This window comes from Lissotriton helveticus, chromosome 2_1, assembly GCF_964261635.1.
Source record: "Lissotriton helveticus chromosome 2_1, aLisHel1.1, whole genome shotgun sequence".
NCBI classification, from domain to species: domain Eukaryota; kingdom Metazoa; phylum Chordata; class Amphibia; order Caudata; family Salamandridae; genus Lissotriton; species Lissotriton helveticus.
Genome location: NC_136059.1, coordinates 13,791,293 through 13,811,920, shown reverse-complemented (window position 1 = coordinate 13,811,920; position 20,628 = coordinate 13,791,293). Strand labels below are relative to the sequence as shown.

The following is a 20,628-nucleotide window of genomic DNA, read 5'->3' as shown; positions in this document are numbered from 1 at the left end:
CAGCATGCTTCCAATGCATATATTTTGTACCAAAGTTCACTTTTGAAGAAAGCACAGTAGTTCTAATTTATGACACACATTGTCAAGACTGGCACACACATTCATCACTCAGTAAATGAAGGATAAATACGTATGTAGGTGACACAATTAGACAAAGGCACATGAGTGGTAAGTGAAGCGTTCTTCTTTTGTAGCATAAATAGAGGGATGGTTCATGCTATAAACTCATAAAGTAACTTTCACATATTTATTTTACTTTAGATAAAGGATGTTGAGGAGAAATTCCAACAGCTTTTAATTGATAACAACATGAAACAAGAGAAAGGTCTGGAATCCCAGAAAATTGGTGACCGGATGAAAACCCTGCAACAGTACCTTGTAGCCCAGTTCCTGATGAAGAAGGACATACCCATCTGGTGTCATAGAGGCTTGAACAACGCCTTTAATATAGAAAATATTTCACTCACTGAACAGTTGAGTCTCCTTAAAGCAATAATACGGGTAACACTGAAAGAAGAGGAGATGATGCATTACACAGACGAAACAAATGACATATCTATCTATCGTCTTCATATCATAGATGTACTCTACAACACGAACAAGACCTTAGCTGGAAAACTATCAAGAGCTATCTTTTCTGAGCTTTCCATATTCAGCCAAGACTTTCTGGAATACATATTATTCAATGGAATCTGGACCCCAATCCAGGCAGTTCGATTTACTCTAAACGTGCAGGAGAGCATGGTTTCGCAAGAAAAGGTGGAGGCCATTCTCCAATGTGTACAGACATATCAGATTGATTTAAACACAACCCTAGCATCTTTGAAGGACCCGGATCCTGTGCTGCATCTACAGCACCATGTAAAGAATGAGAAGGACAAGGATTTAAAAACCATACTAGTGGAAATGAGAAAAAAAAATCATCCTGAAAAGGTTCTCTCTATCCTGGACCAAGTGCTGAGTGAAGTTGGAGAACGGCTTCCAGCATATCAAACCCTAGACCTGGATGAAGCGATGAAGAAAGAAGGTATAGCCATGACCAGATCAATAGACTTTGAAAATCCTGATATTGAGACACTGGTTAAAATTTTGATTGGTTTGTGTGTGGCTGTGCAGGACACTACGACTATTATAACTCATTCGGGAGAAAAGCTTGAGGGCTATTTCCCACGCATGACTCAGCTCGCATCTCTGTTGACTCTTCTCATGTCTAAAGATCCTGCATGCAATGGTTGTCTTTTGGAGATCGCCACAGGAGAGGGAAAATCTACCATTGTGGCCATGCTCGCCCTTATTCATGCCATCCGTGGAAAGAAGGTTGATGTTATCACAAGTTCACCAGTGCTTGCCCGTCGAGATCAAGAGGAATGGAGCAAACTGTTCAAGATGTTTAATTTTTCTTGTAGTGTCGTGCCACCTCCAGGGTTGGATGAATGTACCGACTCAAGAGAAATTAAGAAGGCAATTAAAAAAGCGTATGCAGCTGATATTGTGTACGGCACTGTTGGAAACTTTGCTGCTGACATTCTACGACAAGAATTTGAAAAAGCAAAAACTCGACGAAATCGGACTTTTGACATAGCCATTGTGGATGAAGTTGACTATATGACCTTAGACAGCGGCGTCCAAGTCACATACCTTTCACATGCAGCAACAGGAATGCGGCACTTAGAACAACTGCTGGCAGCCATCTGGGCAAAGATGTGTACTTGCCAACGTATCCAGGATGCCAAAACTGGTGACACTCTTTGGGCCACAGGAACACAATACTTTCACAAAGTTGCTGCAGCAGCTGTCATGGGGCCGAACACATCAGAGCATTTCTCCTCCCTTGACATTCTAATGCCAGGACTGCAGCTGGGGTTCTTTACTGAAGAGGATGTGAAGAAGCTTCAATCCACCCTAGTGGAGTCTGATCAGCCAATCACTCAGGAGCCACAAGACTCTGCAATCAAAGAACTCATGGATAAACTTGGGCCGGATCAGCAGCGAGATCTCTTGTCTATATTTCAGAAAGTTCTCGAAGATGCTGTTGTTTTTGAATATTATGAGGTAAAGGATGGTAAAGCATCTGAATTTGAGGTCATTTCCTCATTGGATAACTCCTCATCAGACAACAAATCCACATCTGATCATGAAAAAATTTGTCTTCTTCTCCAGGAACATGGCCTTGCCTGTGAGGTGATGAGCGACAAGGACCTGATAGAAGGGGCGATCACTGAACTGGAATCAAGAATCAGGTACTCAGATACCTATCAGCCACCAGATAAAGAAGAACTGAATGAAGAACACTTTATTCTCCTGCCAGCCTACCTTAAGGAATATACCCAGAACAGAATGAAGGTCTTTGTTGAAAATGCTATGAGGGCAATCGTGATGGAGAAGGATCGAGAGTACATGATAGAATCAGCCACGGACCGAGGAAAAGTAAAATCCACCACGTGCATCCATGAATACCACTCCATCATCCCAGTGGATTTCAAAGCCACCGGTGTGCTTGAGAAGAACAAGCGCTGGGGTGACGGCTTACAGCAGTTCCTGGAGATGAAGCACCAGCTGGCAATATCTCCACTGTCAAACGTCACCAACTTCATGTCAAATTTCCATTTCCTTCAGCGATACACTAAAGGTACAGGTATGTTCGGGGTCTCTGGGACCCTAGGGGATGAAGCAGAGGTTGAGTTTCTTAAAAAATACTACAAAGTATCCTGCTATGTTATACCTACTCACCGCCATACCAAGAGGACTGAGCTACCAACTCTCCAGGTCGTTGGTGGCCGTGAAGCCTGGATCAAAAGTATCTGTGAACATGTGAAGGAGCGCACCAGTCCAAGCCAGTGGGGCAAAGGCCAAGCGGCTTTAGTTGTCTGTGAAGATGTGAAAACAGCTGATAATCTACAAAAAGAGTTAATAGAATTAAAAGCTGTTGCGAATCCAGAAAAAATAACTTTGTACACCAGAAGTGATACACACAATATTGAAAAGAGAATCTTCGTTGCAGGAGATGTTATCATTGCCACAAACCTTGGTGGAAGAGGCACAAATGTGAAAATCACTAAAGATGTGAATAAAAGTGGAGGACTCTTTGTGATTCTCACCCACTTTCCTACAAACATGAGAGTGGAAAAGCAAATATTTGGCAGGACTTCTCGTAAAGGAAACCCTGGAATGGTCCAAATGATATTAAACTATGATGACCTGTTGCCCTCCTATCAGGACCAACCCATCGAGGTGATGAGACAAGTCAGAGCAGAGTACCATAAAAGACACATCACTGAAATGGAGTCTAATGAGCTCCTGGAAGTACAGATGCGGGAGAGTCTGTTTCAGATGTTTTGCGAACATCTAGACATTTTTCATCATAAATACAATAAGGGGGAAAAACAAGACATCTACATGTCTTCTGCTCTCTTGAACTTTGGTAAAATCTTTGGTTCCTCTAAGACAACAAAGTTAGATTACCGCCCAGCTCTCAATGCATTAAAAGAAAGATGGGCTCTTTGGCTCACACTACATGCGAAAGACATAGATGAACATAAGGACATCGAAGAGCTAAAGACAGACCTTGGCCAAGTGATCCAAAGGAGAGTAGAAAGCCTCCTGCGAGGGGAATCGGATAACTTCTACGACTTCATCAAACAGGCTATGGATCGCATGTACCTCCACACTCAGAATAAAGGATCGGATTACGGGGCGCTATCATTCTGGCAGAAAGCAGTAAAGGCTGATCGGGTGTACCGTGCTGTGTCCCTCTACAATCAGGCCTACATTACAATTAATCTGGGTCAGGAAGGATATAAGCAGAAGGCCTTGGATCTTTTGAATGAATCTAAGAAAATGATCGAAATCTATGTATCTGAGGTGTCGAACACCACTGTTTCCTGCCAGATATCCTGCTTAGCCAAGTTTGAACCTCACAACAGAGACGATCCTAACTTCACAAAACAAATGCAGACACGCAAGAGTCTGTTCAAATCATGGATCGACTACATCGATAAATCCATTGCAAAGCTGACTGAATTCCAAAAGACACAGAATAATGCTATCACCAAGGACCAAGCTGTATTCACTTTGGCCAGTGATGATAGTCCTATAACCACAGATGAGCTTATTGTGTTGTATGACTATGGCCTGTCCTTTGTGTTTGAAGTCGAGAAGAAGCCTGAATTCTGCATCAGTGCTCTCATTTGCTTCATAGTTGGAGCTCTGCAGGTCCTCGCTGGGGTTCTTGTGTGCGTTCTCACCTGTGGGACGGCTAGTCAGTTCGGAATGGGTCTGATTTCTGAGGGTGTGTCGGATATGATATCAGGGATTGAAGGAATGATAAAAGGGACATTCAATTGGGCAGAATGGGCAATATCTAAGGCCATTAGTATTGGGCTATCACTCATAACTGCAGGGTTTAGCATCATTAAAAAGGCAGCACAGGCGGTCGTGAAAGTGACAAAAGGTCTACTCAATGGAACAAAAACATTTGCATCTCTTGCTGATGACATCATTCGTTCTGGAAAAGCTATTGTATCTTCTGTTAAAACATCTGTAACATCAGCCACCTCTGCCATTTCCAAAGATGCTCTGTCCAACTCCATCAAAACCCTCGCCTCGAGTTCTGCTATGAAGAACAACTTTGTGCAGGCTGTCAAGTACACTGGTCAAGAAATGGCCAAACAGGGGGCTCTGAGAGCTTTAGATTATGGCATGGATGCAGCCCTCGATACCATCTTCAAGGAAATATTTGAAAAAGCCTTCAAAGACATGATATCAAAGTCAGTAAATGGGCATGAAGCTTTGAAACAAACAATGATAAAGTTTATAATTGCTAATGGGGTACCAGAGAGTGCCCTAAAAACAGAAAACCCAATGACTTTTCAGTTTCGAGACGCCCATAAACAGATCATGAATAGCGTAATAAAAGGTGTTTGCAGTTCCGCAGTCAGTGACATCGCTGATGATCACAAAATCCTGATGAAGTTTTCCAGTTATCTCAACTCCATGAAAGGTGGCATTCTGGAAATCCTGGAGGAGGCCAAGGTGAAAGGAACCATCCAAAAAGGGTTCAAACTCAGTGTTGAAGTTGGAGTCAAAATGGCTGACTTTGTGAACATGATGAATTCTGCCCCAACTCAAGATGTGATTGAAAATAGAGTCATTCCGTTTATAATCAAACAATGCAATGGGCTCCCTTCTGCTGCCGACTATAAGGATGATGGACGCCGCAACTTTCCAATTGTAGAGACAACGAAAGTACAAATGTTGGAAATAGTAGCCAAAGAACTCAAGAATAACTTTGTTGCTTTGTTTTCGAGCTGCCTAACAAGTTTTGTAATTAAACCTTTGCAAACAGAAGTGAATAAGCATGTAGGGAAAACCATTGTCAACATTCTTGGAAGGAATAAGACTGAGAGATTCTTCATTGAACAAAAACACAAAAGCAATATGAAAAAGACACAACTTGAGGGAGCAAAATCTGAACTGACAGAAGATGAGAAGAAAGAGATCAATGATTATGTCAAGAAAATGCAAGATGCCAGCCATCCAGCCACAGAGCTGGACCTGTACGTCCTCACCAAGAGTGACCTTTTGGGGGGAAAAGGCATCAAGATCATCATGGTGGATGAGAATCAGAAGAAGATCTCCACGGAGGTCTACCCCGGCAAAGACTCTGCAGCCGGGGTCATCACCCTCCGGTTGCAGAAAGTAAAGGAGAACAATGAAGGGTAAGATGTTAACAGATAATAATGAATCTATCTACTGATATAGATTTGATTGATTTTTTATATCTATCTGCTGACTTTTTTCTAAATAATGTAGATAATTTTTAAAGCTCTATCGCCAATGGCGTACTGATCAATGAATACATGTCAGTTCAAATGAAGATGGGCAGTCTACTTTGGGAAACAGTGATAACCTGCGCTGATGGCCTTCACTGATATCATCCACTGACATCCCACACCGATATCCAGCACTAATATCTTTCACTGATAGCCCACAATCACAGCCGTCACTGATGGCCTGTACTTCATTATAATGCTTCCCATCAGTATCTCTTAACCATGCCCTTTAGGAATCCTGAGGGTCTCTGCAGTCTTCCCACTGAATACAGTACTGTCTGTTAGTTGGCATCTGTGAAAATAATAATAAATTCATGGTCTGACTGTTTTATGCCAAATGGGTGTATTTAAGGGCATACTCTCTGGTAGGTGGGAGGCCTGCCAACCCCTCAGATTGGCAGAGTCTCTGATAGACAGGTCAAAACCTGTCCCCAGATTTAAAGATCTCAGCTGGCTTGCCCAGCAGGTTCCAACTTTTCGTAAACATAGACTGCTAGTTCCAGTAAATATAGACTGCTACTTTCAGTAAACATAGACTTTACTTTCAGTAAACCTAGACTGCTACTGTCAGTAAACATAGAGTGTTACTTTCAGTAAACGTAGACTGCTACTTTCAGTTAACATAGACTGTTACGTTCAGTAAACATAGACTGCTACTTTCAGTAAACATAGACTGCTACTTTCAGTAAACATAGACTGTTACTTTCAGTAAACGTAGACTGCTACTTTCAGTAAAAATAGACTGCTACTTTCAGTAAACGTAGACTGCTACTTTCAGTAAACAAAGACTGTTACTTTCAGTAAACATAGACTGCTACTTTCAGTAAACATAGACTACTACTTTCAGTAAACATAGACTGCTACTTTCAGTAAACATAGACTGTTACTTTCGGTAAACGTAGACTGTTTCTTTCAGTGAACGTAGACAGCTACTTTCAGTAAACATAGATTGTTACTTTCAGCAAACATGCACTGCTAGTTTCAGTAAACATAGACTGCTACTTTCAGTAAACATAGACTGCTACTTTCAGTAAACATAGACTGTTACTTTCAGTAAACGTAGACTGCTACTTTCAGTAAACATAGACTAGTACTTTCACTAAACAAAGACTGTTATTTTCAGTAAACATAGACTGCTACTTTCAGTAAACATAGACTGCTACTTTCAGTAAACATAGACTGTTACTTTCAGTAAACGTAGACTGCTACTTTCAGTAAACATAGACTGCTACTTTCAGTAAACATAGACTGTTACTTTCGGTAAATGTAGACTGTTGCTTTCAGTGAAAGTAGACAGCTACTTTCAGTAAACATAGATTGCTACTTTCAGTAAACAAAAACACTGCTAGTTTCAGTAAACATAGACGGCTACTCTCAGTAAACTTAGACTGTTACTTCCGTAAACATAGACTGCTAGTTTCAGTATACATAGACCGATACTCTCAGTAAACATATACTGTTACTTTCAGTAAACATAGACTGTTACTTTCAGTAAACGTACACTGCTACTTTCAGTAAACATAGACTGCTACTTTCAGTAAACATAGACTGTTACTCTCAGTAAACATAGACTGTTACTTTCAGTAAACATAGACTGCTACTTTCAGTAAACATGGACTGTTACTTTCAGTAAACGTAGCCTGCTAGTTTCAGGAAACATTGACTGCTACTTTCCGTAAACTTAGTCCGCTACTTTCATTAAAGACCGACTGCTAGTTTACAGAAATATTGACTTCTAGTCGGCCATGAAAGGGAAGCTGGTTAGCTGTCATTTATTTCTGTGTTGCAAAAAAAATCCCAGATAAGATGTATGTTTCTGTAATATAAATAAAGAATGACCTTAACATGCACGGAGTTGACTTTATACTTGAAATACATTTTTGTTCTTTACCTGCCTGTTTCTGCTAGGCAAGAAAATGTTGCGTTGTTTTGGCAACACTTTCTAGACATGTTGGGACTTCCACTGCAAAACAAAAATACATACTGGGGCACTTACTGGGGTGGACCATAGGCTAATGTTTTGTTTTGCATCATACTCAACTAAGGCTCCACCATCAGCAAATCACTGGCTCCTCCATTTCTAAGCATCCTAAGCAGACAGGTAATGTCAAGACGCAACTTGTCTTCTGACTATCATCGACCAGTAGATGCATCCTGCAAAGGGGTCCCATCTGAGCTACTGAAGGCTGATTTCACAATTATTTCTAAAGTTGATCCAACAATCATTTGGGTGTTCCACGCCTGCATGTGATCAAGCCACCGCAATATTTCCATCCTTACCTGCTCTTAGAGAAAACCTTCCTGCAAACAAAGCCAACCCTTTTGAAGGTGTTGGTTCTTTAATCATTTCACAATCTGGTAATAACGAGGCCCCAGGAAGATGGCTTGAATAGAGTTAGGGGAGTGTTGGACCTGGGATCTCCAAGTCACATAGGGTAGCTTGACACAAAGTAGAAAGGCCTAACTCCAAGGTACATGTGTTAAGGTTGCGTCTCATCCACTCATTCGAAGCTACATCCACCCACTACCAGGAGTAAATTTGGAAAAAGCAAAAGAAGTAATTAGGAAGTCCGCCAGGAGAAAACTCATGGTGTAGGCCTGTGGAGTACACTTTGTTACTGCAGAGTAGACGCAAACACAGTTCTCATCCCACCGCTAGACACCAATTATGTTGGACCTGGGATCTCCAAGTCACATTGGGTAGCTTGACACAAAGTAGAAAGGCCTAACTCCAAGGTACATGTGTTAAGATTGCGTCTCACCCACTCAGTAACTCAGTGCCCATCCATCCAAAAATGACACTACACCTTAGTTTTTATAAAAGTAGAAAAGGTTTATCTTTCCTTCAGTGAGTTTTTCAGTTGCACTTCATTCAATACAGCACATAATAATCATTACTTCTGAAGCACTGGCATTTGTAGGTCTTTTTCTAAAGTACCCGGACAGATTTAATTTAGCAAATTCTTTCAGCTTTCTCTAAATCAAGAGGAGTAATATGATTATCACCAGAACTCTTTACATTACCCTTTTCGCCAAAGAACAAATTTCAATAGTACCTCCACAGCACTGGTATCTTGTCACAGGTAACAAATAGTTGTTAGACTAAAAGGCTGCCTACAGATTAGAGCAATAGATCAGTTACACAGTGAAAACATTCCACAACCCTTTAAGGATAACATTCACAATAGCAAATCATACAGGAAGGAAGTTGTTCACATCAATTGGGCAGTTAAGTTATTCACTCTAAGTACATAGAGAGGTGGATATTTTCATGGACTTATGGCCACACCTCGGCTTTACTCGGTTAACAGAACTCCCTCTTCGGATCTGCCAGATCCACGTTTGAAATAGTTTCAGTCAAGCTCTAATTTCCACCCATTGCGTAACCCTGCTATCGCCAGCACCCAGGGCCTCTACACGCTCTCGATGAACCACGGAGAGAGTGAACCAAGAATGGGCCCCGCAGAATGCTCCTGATTACTCAGGTTCGATAATCCCACTCCCCGCTTGCTTCACAACCAGAGACACTGACACCGTTCTCCAGAATCCATGGTCTGAAGTCTTCTCTAATGCTGCTCTAGTCGGGGAGGGAAGGACCTGAATCGCTTCAACCTCCGGGGAAGAAACCACTCGCCCTCGCAGGTCACCCTCTCACTTGCGCGTCCCTCAGCTCAGCGTCGGAGCGCACACGGAACCTCCCTCAGGGCGGGGAACTCTCGCTCGGGGTTGGCCTTCTTCGATTCCGCCCTCTCTCTCCCAGACGCTCCCTTCCGTCAACACAGGGGCGGGCCTTCACTTCGCCTCGCCTCCGATTTCCTCGCTGACGGCCGAGGAGGCACAGGAAGCGGCACTTGAAGTGGCACTTGCCCCTGTCAGGCTCACCTCAGCGGTCCTGCGGTCGGCGAACTGCAGATGCTCCACCTGCCTCACCAGTTGCCGACACCGGGGACAGAAAGGTAGGTCGGTAGGTCGGTGCCAGATGCGCTGACTCAGCGGGGTCTCCAATACTGCCGGAGATCCGATATTGATGACGCAGTCTTCGGAGGTGTCTGATCATACAGCCAGAAGGCGGGCAGCCCAGGCCTCCCGGTGGTCGCTCAACAAGGGTGAAAAGCGAACCGGCAGGACTTATAGTCCCTTCCTGGGGATTGTGACACTCTTCTGTCTGTCAACTCGTATGCCCTCTCGCCTCGGATAGTGTCCCAAACAAAGTCACCAAGAGGAATGAGGCTCGATCGGACAGAGCAGGGCCAGGTCAGCTCAAAGGGGATGGCATCAATATAGCGAGGTAGCAACCCCTAAGGGCAGTCAAACCTCCACTTTACGCACCAGTCTCCCTTCCCAGTTGCCTAAGCTCCTACCAAGACTCCTGTCCTCACCTCAACCTAAAACAACCACACCAAAATGGCCGCCCAACATTCCGCCTTATATAGGCTGACCCCAGGCTGTCCAGAGGAGTCCAGAAAGTTCTGGAACCCCCCATTCTGTCCTATGGACCTGGTTCCTGAGGTAACCGGCTAGGTGGCAGTTGGAAGCCACCATTTTTTGGGTCTTGTAAATATAGTCAGGAAAGCGCCTACGCCTCAGGAAAAGGGACCCTGAGGGCAAAGAACACCTAACCCCTAGGTCAACACCTCAAAAATTCAGTGGGCATAAAAAGATAAAAAGGTTTGAGGGGCAAAAAGGGGACAAAATAAATAATTAAGTAGGAGGGGCTACCCAAAGGGCAGACAGGTCTAATAGGGAGGATGTGGCATAACGATGAGAGCTGGCAATTTTTGAACTGTGGAACTTGTTTCGAGCCTTGTGTAGGCTCAACGTCTTGTGATTCTGGGCAAATCATGTAATCTCCCTGTTGCTATAAAAAGAAAATGAATCTGTTGTGTGTAAAGCACCCCAATACCTACGGGTCGACTTTGTGCTATATAAAAATTCAAAAAAAGAATTCTGAAGTAAACAAAAAAGTGACATATGGAATGTTTGATATAATCTCAACCACTGGTAATTACCCCAGTCGCATCCCACTCCATCATTATTTTGCACAACATGCCACATCAGTATGAATCCAGCCATTTGCAAATCAGACGTGACTCTTTTCCAATAGAAGAGTCCATCACGAACTGCTGGGCCAAGTCCTCCCTGAAGTGGAACACAAGCAACCCAACACTGGCTTTACCTTTATTAGCGCTCACGCATCAGGTATAGCTTGGTTCTAGTGGCACAAAAACGGGTAGGATAGAATGCTTGAATTAATCTCATCCTGTAGTGTAGTTCCTATGTTCCCAATAGGCTCTGCGCATTGGAATAATATATACTGTAGCTTAGACGTAGGACTAAGGTTAACTAGGTCTCCGCCGAATATTTGAGACTTAATTATCTGTGTGCCAGCTAGCTCAGAGGTCACTAGAAACTTTCTTGAAAGTACAAGAAGGGATTCGTTTCTGACAACCATATAACATTAAAACTTTGCTTCCCAAGAATATGAAATCAATCTTCAGAGTTGTGGAAACAATAGATAACTATTTTACTCAGTCAAACGTGAATACTTAGTTTCACCAGAGTTGCTGGGAAATTAGAGAGACAGGCATTTTCAATAAAAGGTATTTATTGAACAGTCTTCTATCTCAAGCATGAGAAATGTACTTCTACAATAGTAATGCTGGTTATAAAGTACAAGGCATATAATACAAACAGTATTATAAAGTAGTACTGTAAAAACATGACATAGTTTCTAAGCCATAAGTTGTTTTAAATAGATAAAATGCATAAAATACATACAATGATAAAAGAGATGGCTAAAAGTACTCAACTAGTGCTTCTAAAATACGCCTACCCCGATGTTCCTGACCTAAGCCTAGCACAAGGGAAGAAATAAGTTTAGGAGTAGTTTTAAGTTTAGTATTCTTTGCCTAGAATCTGCCAAGAGTCTAATCAAGAATTCTCTAAGGGTCTAATCAGCTCCGTACCTTGGTTTAGAATGAAGGAGGTCTTGTATCTCTCTCTCAGGACTCGATCTCCCAGATACCCGCAAGGGTAAGCTGGAAACACTGGAGCTGTATTTCTCGGCAAGAGAAGAAACAGCGTCTCTCAGTGCGTCTGCTGGAGGGTCGGCTTCCTTCAGCACTTGCTGCTGCAGGGCGTCGGGCAAGTAGTTAGTCGATCTGCTCCAAGAACCACCGTGCGTTAGTTTGGGCAAATGTAGGCATATTTATACCATGAAGGTGCCGAGTTTGACGCATGATTGGACTTAATAACGTCACTCAAAGGTTCAATTCCTAGAAAACTCCAGGATTTCTTGGATAACTTAATATTCAAGCAGGTGGAAGATTCTAGCTGCTGAAGGCGGGTTTTCACAAGAAATCGTTGTGAATTCTCCGAACTTAGTGGAAGTAGCCTTGCCGTATTTGGGCTGTAAGGCTCAGGCCAAATATGGTAATGATTTCTATGCCTATATAAGGATAGGGTAAAGTATACCTATATAAGGGCATGAATCGGGAAAAGTTACACTAGGGTCCTAGATTCGTTTACAACACCCACTACACGATCTTAAGTTCAATAAGACCAGACCTATAAGCACTGATCAAATCTAAAGTAAGTGTTCACAATCTCACCCAAAATACAAATTTGCATTTGAAAAGGCTTGTGTACATGAAAAAACAAAAGTGAAAGTACACTGTATGAGCTAATAAGAAAGCATATCTTCAAATATTTACAAATCGAAACGAATATACATTCATGAAATATCTCTTAAGTCTGTACTGAAAAAGAAAAATTAAATCGAGACCATTCCATAGCATAATATTTGAAACCGTCATGTTATAATGGCTAGGCCAAAATATTGTCAGTAGGAAGTTCTATAAAGAAATCTTGTTCTCTATGAATAGTTCTACTTTAAGCAGAATACTCTGTGCCAACATTTTTTTTTCTAATTTTGGAAAAAGTTCAAAAGTTGCATTTGTATAAAAGTTTGTAAGCCAGAGGGTATGTTTTGAAAAATGAAGGACGAATTGCAGAGTTCAGGGAACCCCGTGTCAATATTCTCAAAAGTTATTTTCAGCATCAGGAGAAAACATCAGATCATCGAGGCTGGCAAAGAAGCCGTCTACCGTGGTAGGCGAAAGTGGAACTACTTGATCAAGCAGATCAAATGCATATAGGTGTGGATCATTGACGTCAGCATAGGAAGCATTAGCAACGTCAGCAGCCGATGTTACCTGTATGCCTGTAGTTTCTTGTATCTCACCCGCAGTTAAACTTGCCGGTGAGGCCTCAATGAATGCCGTCATCAGAATTGGCAGCCGTTGGGGACAACACGATGCATGAGCCGTTACAGGACCTAGCAAAGCGTTAACATCCGATGGCAGTACTGATGGAAGTGTAAGACAGATGTCTAACACGCATTCTTCTCCGCAAAGCAGGCATCGCAGAACAGGTAAGATGCAATCTTGCCAGATTGGTCTGAACGAAAGAAACCATGTGGTGTTCAGGTCTCTTAAACGAGCCAAGCCCAGATTCTGTGTTATCCGCTCACGATACCTCATTGCAAGGAGGGCTTCTTCCATGGATATCTGGGTATCGTTGTTTGCCGGACTTGCCATATCGAAGCAGGAGAAATAAAAATAGTATCCCAGCTACGAGTCCCAAGATGAGAGGTAGTCCGCCGAACACAGAGTGTACGAAATTTGGAAAAATGCCGAGGACTGCTTAAAAAAGTGCTAACAGTACCGAAAAAATTGTCTTAAATACATGTTTGATTCCGCTGGTATCAGACATGTTTAAGATTTGGCTCAATATTTCTACAAAATGCGTGGGACCATTTGTTGATAATAGGGCATGTATCTCTGCCGAAGTCCTTGTGACTTGCAGATCATATATTTCTCTAGACGAGGTCGGTGGCACAGTTTTTTGCAAAAGATTGGCTTGCATTCTGCTTAAAGCCGTTCCTCTGTCTGACTTGCTCCCTGGATACAATACTTACATACAACAAGTAACCCTGGAGGACACACTAACGAGATAAAGTTTTCCTGGCAACATGCCACAGCAGCTGTGATCATTCAGTAAAACGTAGCTGCCATTAGATAGCTGTCTGAAAATTGGTTCTATTACTGTGGAGGGAGTTCCGTGCAGGTGGCATGAGAGGTTATTTGCAGAGCCATCGCAGGCTCCATGTAAATTAATACCTTGGCACAAAAGTGTACCACTTAGTGAATTTTTACAATTATTACCACTAAGGAATACCTCTGTTCCCCTATTTCAACATTTGTGTGTGTAAGGTAAAGTCCAGGTTGACTTAATGTATTCTTTACCCAACCTTTCATACAGGCCCGCTGGTATATGCTGAAGACAATACTGAAATTGGAAAATCGTCACCGGTATTGTTATGGTGCCATGAATTATCCATTCAGTGACAGGTTTCTCAGAAACTGTCAATGGCAACCTTTCCAGTTTTTCAATTTTCAGCACCGTATAGTCTGCTCCTTTTTGTGCCAAAGAGATTTGTTTATCTGTAAGGTTAAATACAGAAAACAATGACGTTGTGTTGATTAGACGCCAAGGCACGTAGCCTGAACTCAGATTTTGCAACGTCCAGCCTAACTGCATGATAGAACGTAATTGGGACTGGCCATGTTGTTTCATTAGCAAGTCCTGCTCTATTATGTCAATGGCAGAAGGTACAATGTTGTCCAAAGAATAAATTCTGGAGGACAGAGTCGTTAACCCATTGTCCACTACAGAGAGACTTTTCTCTAAATGAATACGATAAATTTCTCGTATCTTTTCTGCAGTTTCCATTTGCGTTACTTTCCAAGCTTCGTTGTACCCAGCGTATATACCGGCGTATATGAAACGTTTTTGAGGTGGTTTGCGAGGTCCCAGTAAGAAATCTCGCAAATCATTGCCTTCTTTGAGTAAAGATAAGTGTTGTTTAATCTCCGAGAGTGTAGATGTCTGTAGCCATTCAAGGCATAATTTCCCTACACTATTAGTAGTTACTATCCCTGGATGTTGTCTCTGGGAGTATCTTGGATCTGGCCTGTTCCTTTTGAAACCTTGTGTTTTGTTCAGGAATCTATCTTGACAGTTATTAGTGTCTGTGGGCCAGATTAACCATTGTTTCCAGTCTGGATCAGTTCTGTTTTGATTTAAAATGTGGGATACGTCTAAGTCCTTATCAGTATTGTTATTACTGTCAGGTCTGGGATTAGGTATAGACGGTTTGTTTAAATCTTTTATCTTAGCAATGGCAAGACAAGATGTTTGTTTAACAGTGTCATTCTAGAACGATATTTGTTCTGGTATTATGCAGGCTCTGAATAATGCTTCTAAACCTTGCACCTGCCAATCCTTTGTACCCCAGATGGTCTTCGTCTCAATGTTGTCGTTCCAAAAGTCAAAACCCAATGTAGACATTTTAGCATAAAAGTTTGCAGAATAAATTTGTTCAGAGTTGGTCAACATTGTTTTCATTCCTGTCTTATTTTCATTTCTAAAATAAAATGTTTCTGGATTGGTAACATTATATCCTGAGAAGTATTGAAATTTCACATAAAATGTTTTAGAGCTGCCTTTTGCTGGCATTGGACAATGTTCCCATTGATTGTAAGTAAAAGCATTTCTAGGGTTAGCAGATGTATGCAAATAATTATGACCAGGTGATTAAAACAATACATTTGTTCATCATCTGATGAACCTTGTAAGTATTCATGTTCTGTGAATTTTGCTGACATTTCTAAATCAGACATCATGTTATTAACAGATTCAAAGTCCCAGTGAATGTGCTGGGTGATGCAAAGCCACTTAAAGAAACCTTAAATTGGTGTGGAATCTTCAGCAGTTCCACGGGCCATAAATGTCATAGTCAGTAGTGTCCCATGCTATACCACCAGGTATAGGTACGGCTGTGATTTCACTGATGACAGGTCTCTTTTATCACGATGAGATGATTTCTGAGGTGTCAGGACCATGTTGATTTTCTGACTTGCTGTGTCCATAGAAATATATTTTCCATCTATCATCCTTCCCAAGCTTAACACAAGTATGAGCCAGAGCAGGAGAAAAAATGCACCTAACCCAATCCAATTCAACCCATGGTGAAACCAGACATGTTTTTCCAAGTTGATGAAAGAGTTCTGTTAACTTTTCTTTGTATGTTTTTATTTTTCCTGGTGTTTCTTCAATTTCACTGGGATCTTCTGAAAAGGTATCAAAGTTTATGAAATAGCCAGAAGCAGTTCTGTCAATTGTAGGGATAGCTTCAGGATTATTCGAAATCACTGGAGCCTTTTCTCTTTTTACCATATCTATGTAGTCAGATGTCACATCATTGTAGAGGGATGTATGACGTTACAACGCCTACTTTTACGACGCAATTTTTACAACGCAAGATCCATTACAACGAATACCATTACAACGCATGTTTTTACAACGCAGATACTTTTACAACGCATACCATTACAACGTAAGTATTGGTAAGTCTATAATATTTTTTTTAAACCCAAACCTAGCCCTGAACCCTAAAAATACCCCTGTACCCAAAAACCCAAACCTAGCCCTGAACCCTAAAAATACCCCTTTACCCAAAAACCCAAACCTAGGCCTGTACCCTAAAAATATAATTTTACATACAAATTAAATCAATAAAAAAAAAAAAAATTAAATATATTTACGATGTAAAAGTATGCGTTGTAACAGCACTCACGTTGTAAAAGCATGCCTTGTAAAAACATGCGTTGTAATCGAACTTGCGTTGTAATAGTTGCGTTGTAATAGTACTGCGTTGTAATAGTTGCGTTGTAATGGCTGTTTCCCTTGTAGAGAGGTGTGCCTTGACGAACTGTTATTTGGGTATCCAGAGGCATAAGTTCCATCGCTTTGTTGCATAGTCCTTCTTTTCTTACTGGAGGTTTATCAAATGTGATAAGTCTTTCAGTTTGAACCTCTTGGATTGTAGCAAGATTTGGATGCCTGCTACTTCTCGGGAGTCCATTGGGCCTACTACTTATTATTGGCCACATGATTGTGGTTTGACCAGGTCGATTGACATAACTCTGTTCTCCCTTTTACCAGGAAGGGGCGGTAGTACTACTAATCTTGTTCCGTGGATTGCCAAGACAGGTACAGCTTTTCTATAAGAAGGCCCAAATTCCTTCTTTACCGCAATTCTTTCTCTGACTAGATCCCCAATCTTTGAAATCCAGACAGGTCTTGCTGGGACAGGTGGTTTTCTTCAGCGGTCGTTTGTTTCTGTATTGTATTACTCAGACTTCTTCTTGTTTCATTTAAGTCCTGTAAAACAGCCAAACGATCTTTGATATCAAAGGGTTTTTGTTCTACCACTGAAGTCTGACTAGCGAGGTCCCCGATAATCATTCTAGTACCAAACATTAGTTCATACGGAGGGACTCCACCCAGAGAATTTCTTGGCAGATTATTAAGACTATGTTGGACACTTATTAGATGTTTGACCCACCCGTCACCCGAACCTAATACCTTGGCTGTTATGGATAGCTTTATGTCACGGCTTTTTCTTTCCACTACCGCATTACCCTCTGGATGGAAGGGACTAGAATACTGCAATGCAACGCCCAAGCTGACCATGGTCTCCTTGTAAGCCCTAGAGCTAAATGCAGGACCCTGGTCAGAATGTAGCGTGCCAATTGTGTATGTGCTGATAAAGACTCGCAAATCCTTTATAACATTTCTGGCGTCAGCCGAGCGCTGGGGCCACATCCAAATTAATCTTGTCCTAGTAGTTGTGGGATCGCATTCGTCTATTGTGACTTTTGCGTGTAGATAGTCTAATGCTATCTGAACTGGGCTGGCTACTCTGTAGTCTGGTGACTGGTGGTCATAAAGGCCAAGATAACTGTAACAAGTATCACAGTTTATTCCAAATTCGTAAGCTTGGATGCTCATTCCTGGCCACCAGTATATCTCTTCTAATTCTTTTAAAAATTCCAAGATCCCATGGTGTCTCAGACCCTCTCCCAGAAGAAGATCTTAACTGACCTCCAGTATGGATTTCAGGAGGGATTGGGCACCGTAGAACAGGCTCTTAATCTGACACTCCTAATGGGCAAATATGCTAGGGCAAAAGGCGGAAACCTCTACTTAGTGTATGTTGACCTAAGTTCCGCATTCGACTGCGTAATACACTCCAAGCTGTGGGAGATCCTGAGTAATTTTGGGGTATATCCTCCACTTCTTAAATTCCTCCGAGAACTCTACACTGATGCCAAAGCATGTGTGAGGTATGGCACCAATGGGGAACTATCGGACTCATTCAGCGTAGCAAAAGGCGTCAGACAGGGGTGCGTCCTCGCCCCGTTTTTATTCAATATTTATACAAATGGGCAAGAGCAAGCGATGCTGGAAGGCAGCCAGGATCTCCCCTGCATAAACGCCCGGCCCATTCCAGCCCTATTATACGCCGACGACTCCGTTATCTTGGCGAGAACCCTAAATCAGCTTCAACTCCAACTGGACAAGTACTGCCAATTCATGCTTTCCCTGGGTTTAAAAGTAAGCAAGACCAAGACTTTTGTGATGCACATAGGCAAGAAAGTGAAAAAACAGAAACCTCTTTTTATAGAAAAGGTCAGACTGGAAAATGCTAGGGCATATCCTTACCTAGGCATTCTTATAGATGATCAAACAACCTGGAAACCTGCCACCACTAGTAAAAAAATGCAATTCCAGCGTACAACTGCGGCGCTGACCTCTTTCTCCAGGAAGTTGGGAAAGCCCGCTCCTGATGAGTTGCTCAAAATCTATCAAGCTAAATGTCTCAGTGTGGCAACTTATGGAGCGGGCATATGGGGCTATGCTCCTGCCGGAGAGCTTCAAACAACTGAAAATGGCTTCTTGAAATATGTATTAGCCCTCCCTCGAAGCGCTCCAAATTATGGTAGTCATACTGAGCTCGGTTTGGATTATCTAACTGACACCATCAGATACCAACCGATTCTCCTCTGGCACCGAATATGGACCAAAGAGCAATGTCATCTTACGCGGTCACTGATAACCGATTGCCTATCCCTGACTCACTGGAAAAAGATCCCATGGCTACTTTATGTGTTTAATTTTCTGAATGATTTGAACTGTTTAACATTTTTTATTGACCCTCCCTCACTTGTGGACATATCCAGGAAGGCTCTGAAGAATTTGTGTGTTAACCACCTAAGAGATCTTCGCATGTGTTCAGAAATTGGTAAACATTCAAACAGTCATTTAATGACGATCCAAACCACACCCGGCATGCAGCCGTATCTGTCCTTCTATTTGACAAACTATGATAGATATGTTTTAACCAGATTCCGTTTTGACTCTTTTTATCGTCTCGTTTCATTTCCCGGGGTTTCAGACTGGTCACGTGAACTAATTAGATGCCCCTGTGATGGTAACGCACCTCAGTCCACCCTGCATGTAATTCTATTTTGTAGCTTTTATGAGACCCCGCGTAAACGCTGGCTAGTCCCTCTTCTCCGCCAAATGGGCCTGAGAAGATGTAGACCTGCTCTTTTGGCGTTACAGTTTTTAGACTCACAATTTGCTGATACATGCATAGCCTGTTTTTTAAAAGTGGAGAAGTGTGGCTCAGGGGTTAGAGGCGGCAGACCCGGAAGCTGAGATCGGTCCTGGACCAGGGTTCAATTCCCCGCCTCGCCGGGTCTTGGGCTAAAAAATTCCACGGACTCGATAATTCTCGTTCCGGTGCCTACTCGACTCACGGGTTCACACTCTGCGACTCTGGGCAATAGCTTGCTTAATCTCCACTACGGCCCCTCGCGGCGGGATGCCTGGCTTTCACCTTGTGGATACCCTGCTGGGGTTATCTCACAGGGGAATACCAGGACGGGTTCCCAAGGCAAGCGCCTTGATGCCTTCGGGTGATACGTGCGCTATATAAAATCGCAATACAAAAGCATGTCTGAAAACCCGTTTACAACTGACTGACCTTGCTTTGTAACTTTTATATGCAATTCTCACTTAATTGATAACCCGTGTCACATCGCATAGGCGACATTCTTTTCTAAAGACTAAACTTATTGTTTTGTCATTATTACAGCTAATATTGCTCATGTGATAACTTTTTTACAATCTTGATGTAACTGTTTTTACTATGCACTTTTTATGATTGTATAATTCAATCGAAATAAAGTTTTTTTCTCTTTCTCTCCCATATGTGCTTCTTGAACCAAGTAAGCTCTCCGCTTGCTGTTTGGAATCACTCTTTCCCCCACTCCAGGGATTCGAGCAAAAGGAACTGAGTTTGCATCAATTATGTATGTATACGTGAGTGGATAGTTCATAGGTAACGCTGCATGATTGCCTTCCATTGAGGCTTTTACTGCTAATAGCGTTTCACCATCTATTGCTCTTGTCGAGCATTTTATTGTAGCTATGGAAGCCTTTTGTACAGCTGCCTTCGTGGCTTCATCAGCCAATGAATTCCCTGCAGCCATCACGTTGACGACTCAGTGTATGAATCACGTGAGTCTTTTGTAGTTATTTCTGTAAAAGAACTACTTGTTCGCCAAAGCATTTTATGCTTTATTGTGCCACCTTTTTGCATCTTTGAAATCGTTCTGAACCCAGTTCTGCAGATACTCATTGTAAGATTGTACGCAGTAATACGAATCGCACACTATTAGTGTGGGGAATTCGCGGTCGGTATTTTCAAGCGCCGTCTTGAAACCCTGTAGTTTAGCTCGCTGAGCTGTACAGTCCCCGAGTGATTGAGTTTTAGTGACCATAGGTCTGAATTTGCCTTCGCGCCAGCGACCTTTAACAATCG

The 20,628-nt window shown here is 42.2% G+C and overlaps 1 protein-coding gene across 1 annotated transcript in view; it reads left to right on the top strand.

Annotated features, from left to right (window-relative positions):
• Positions 1–20,628, top strand: part of LOC144817668 (uncharacterized) — a 230,244-nt gene that overhangs the window by 140,614 nt on the left and 69,002 nt on the right. The window contains exon 5 of the mRNA XM_078674398.1: positions 262–5,717. Coding sequence (XP_078530524.1) covers positions 262–5,717 — 5,456 coding nt within the window. The remainder of the gene's footprint in view (positions 1–261; positions 5,718–20,628) is intronic.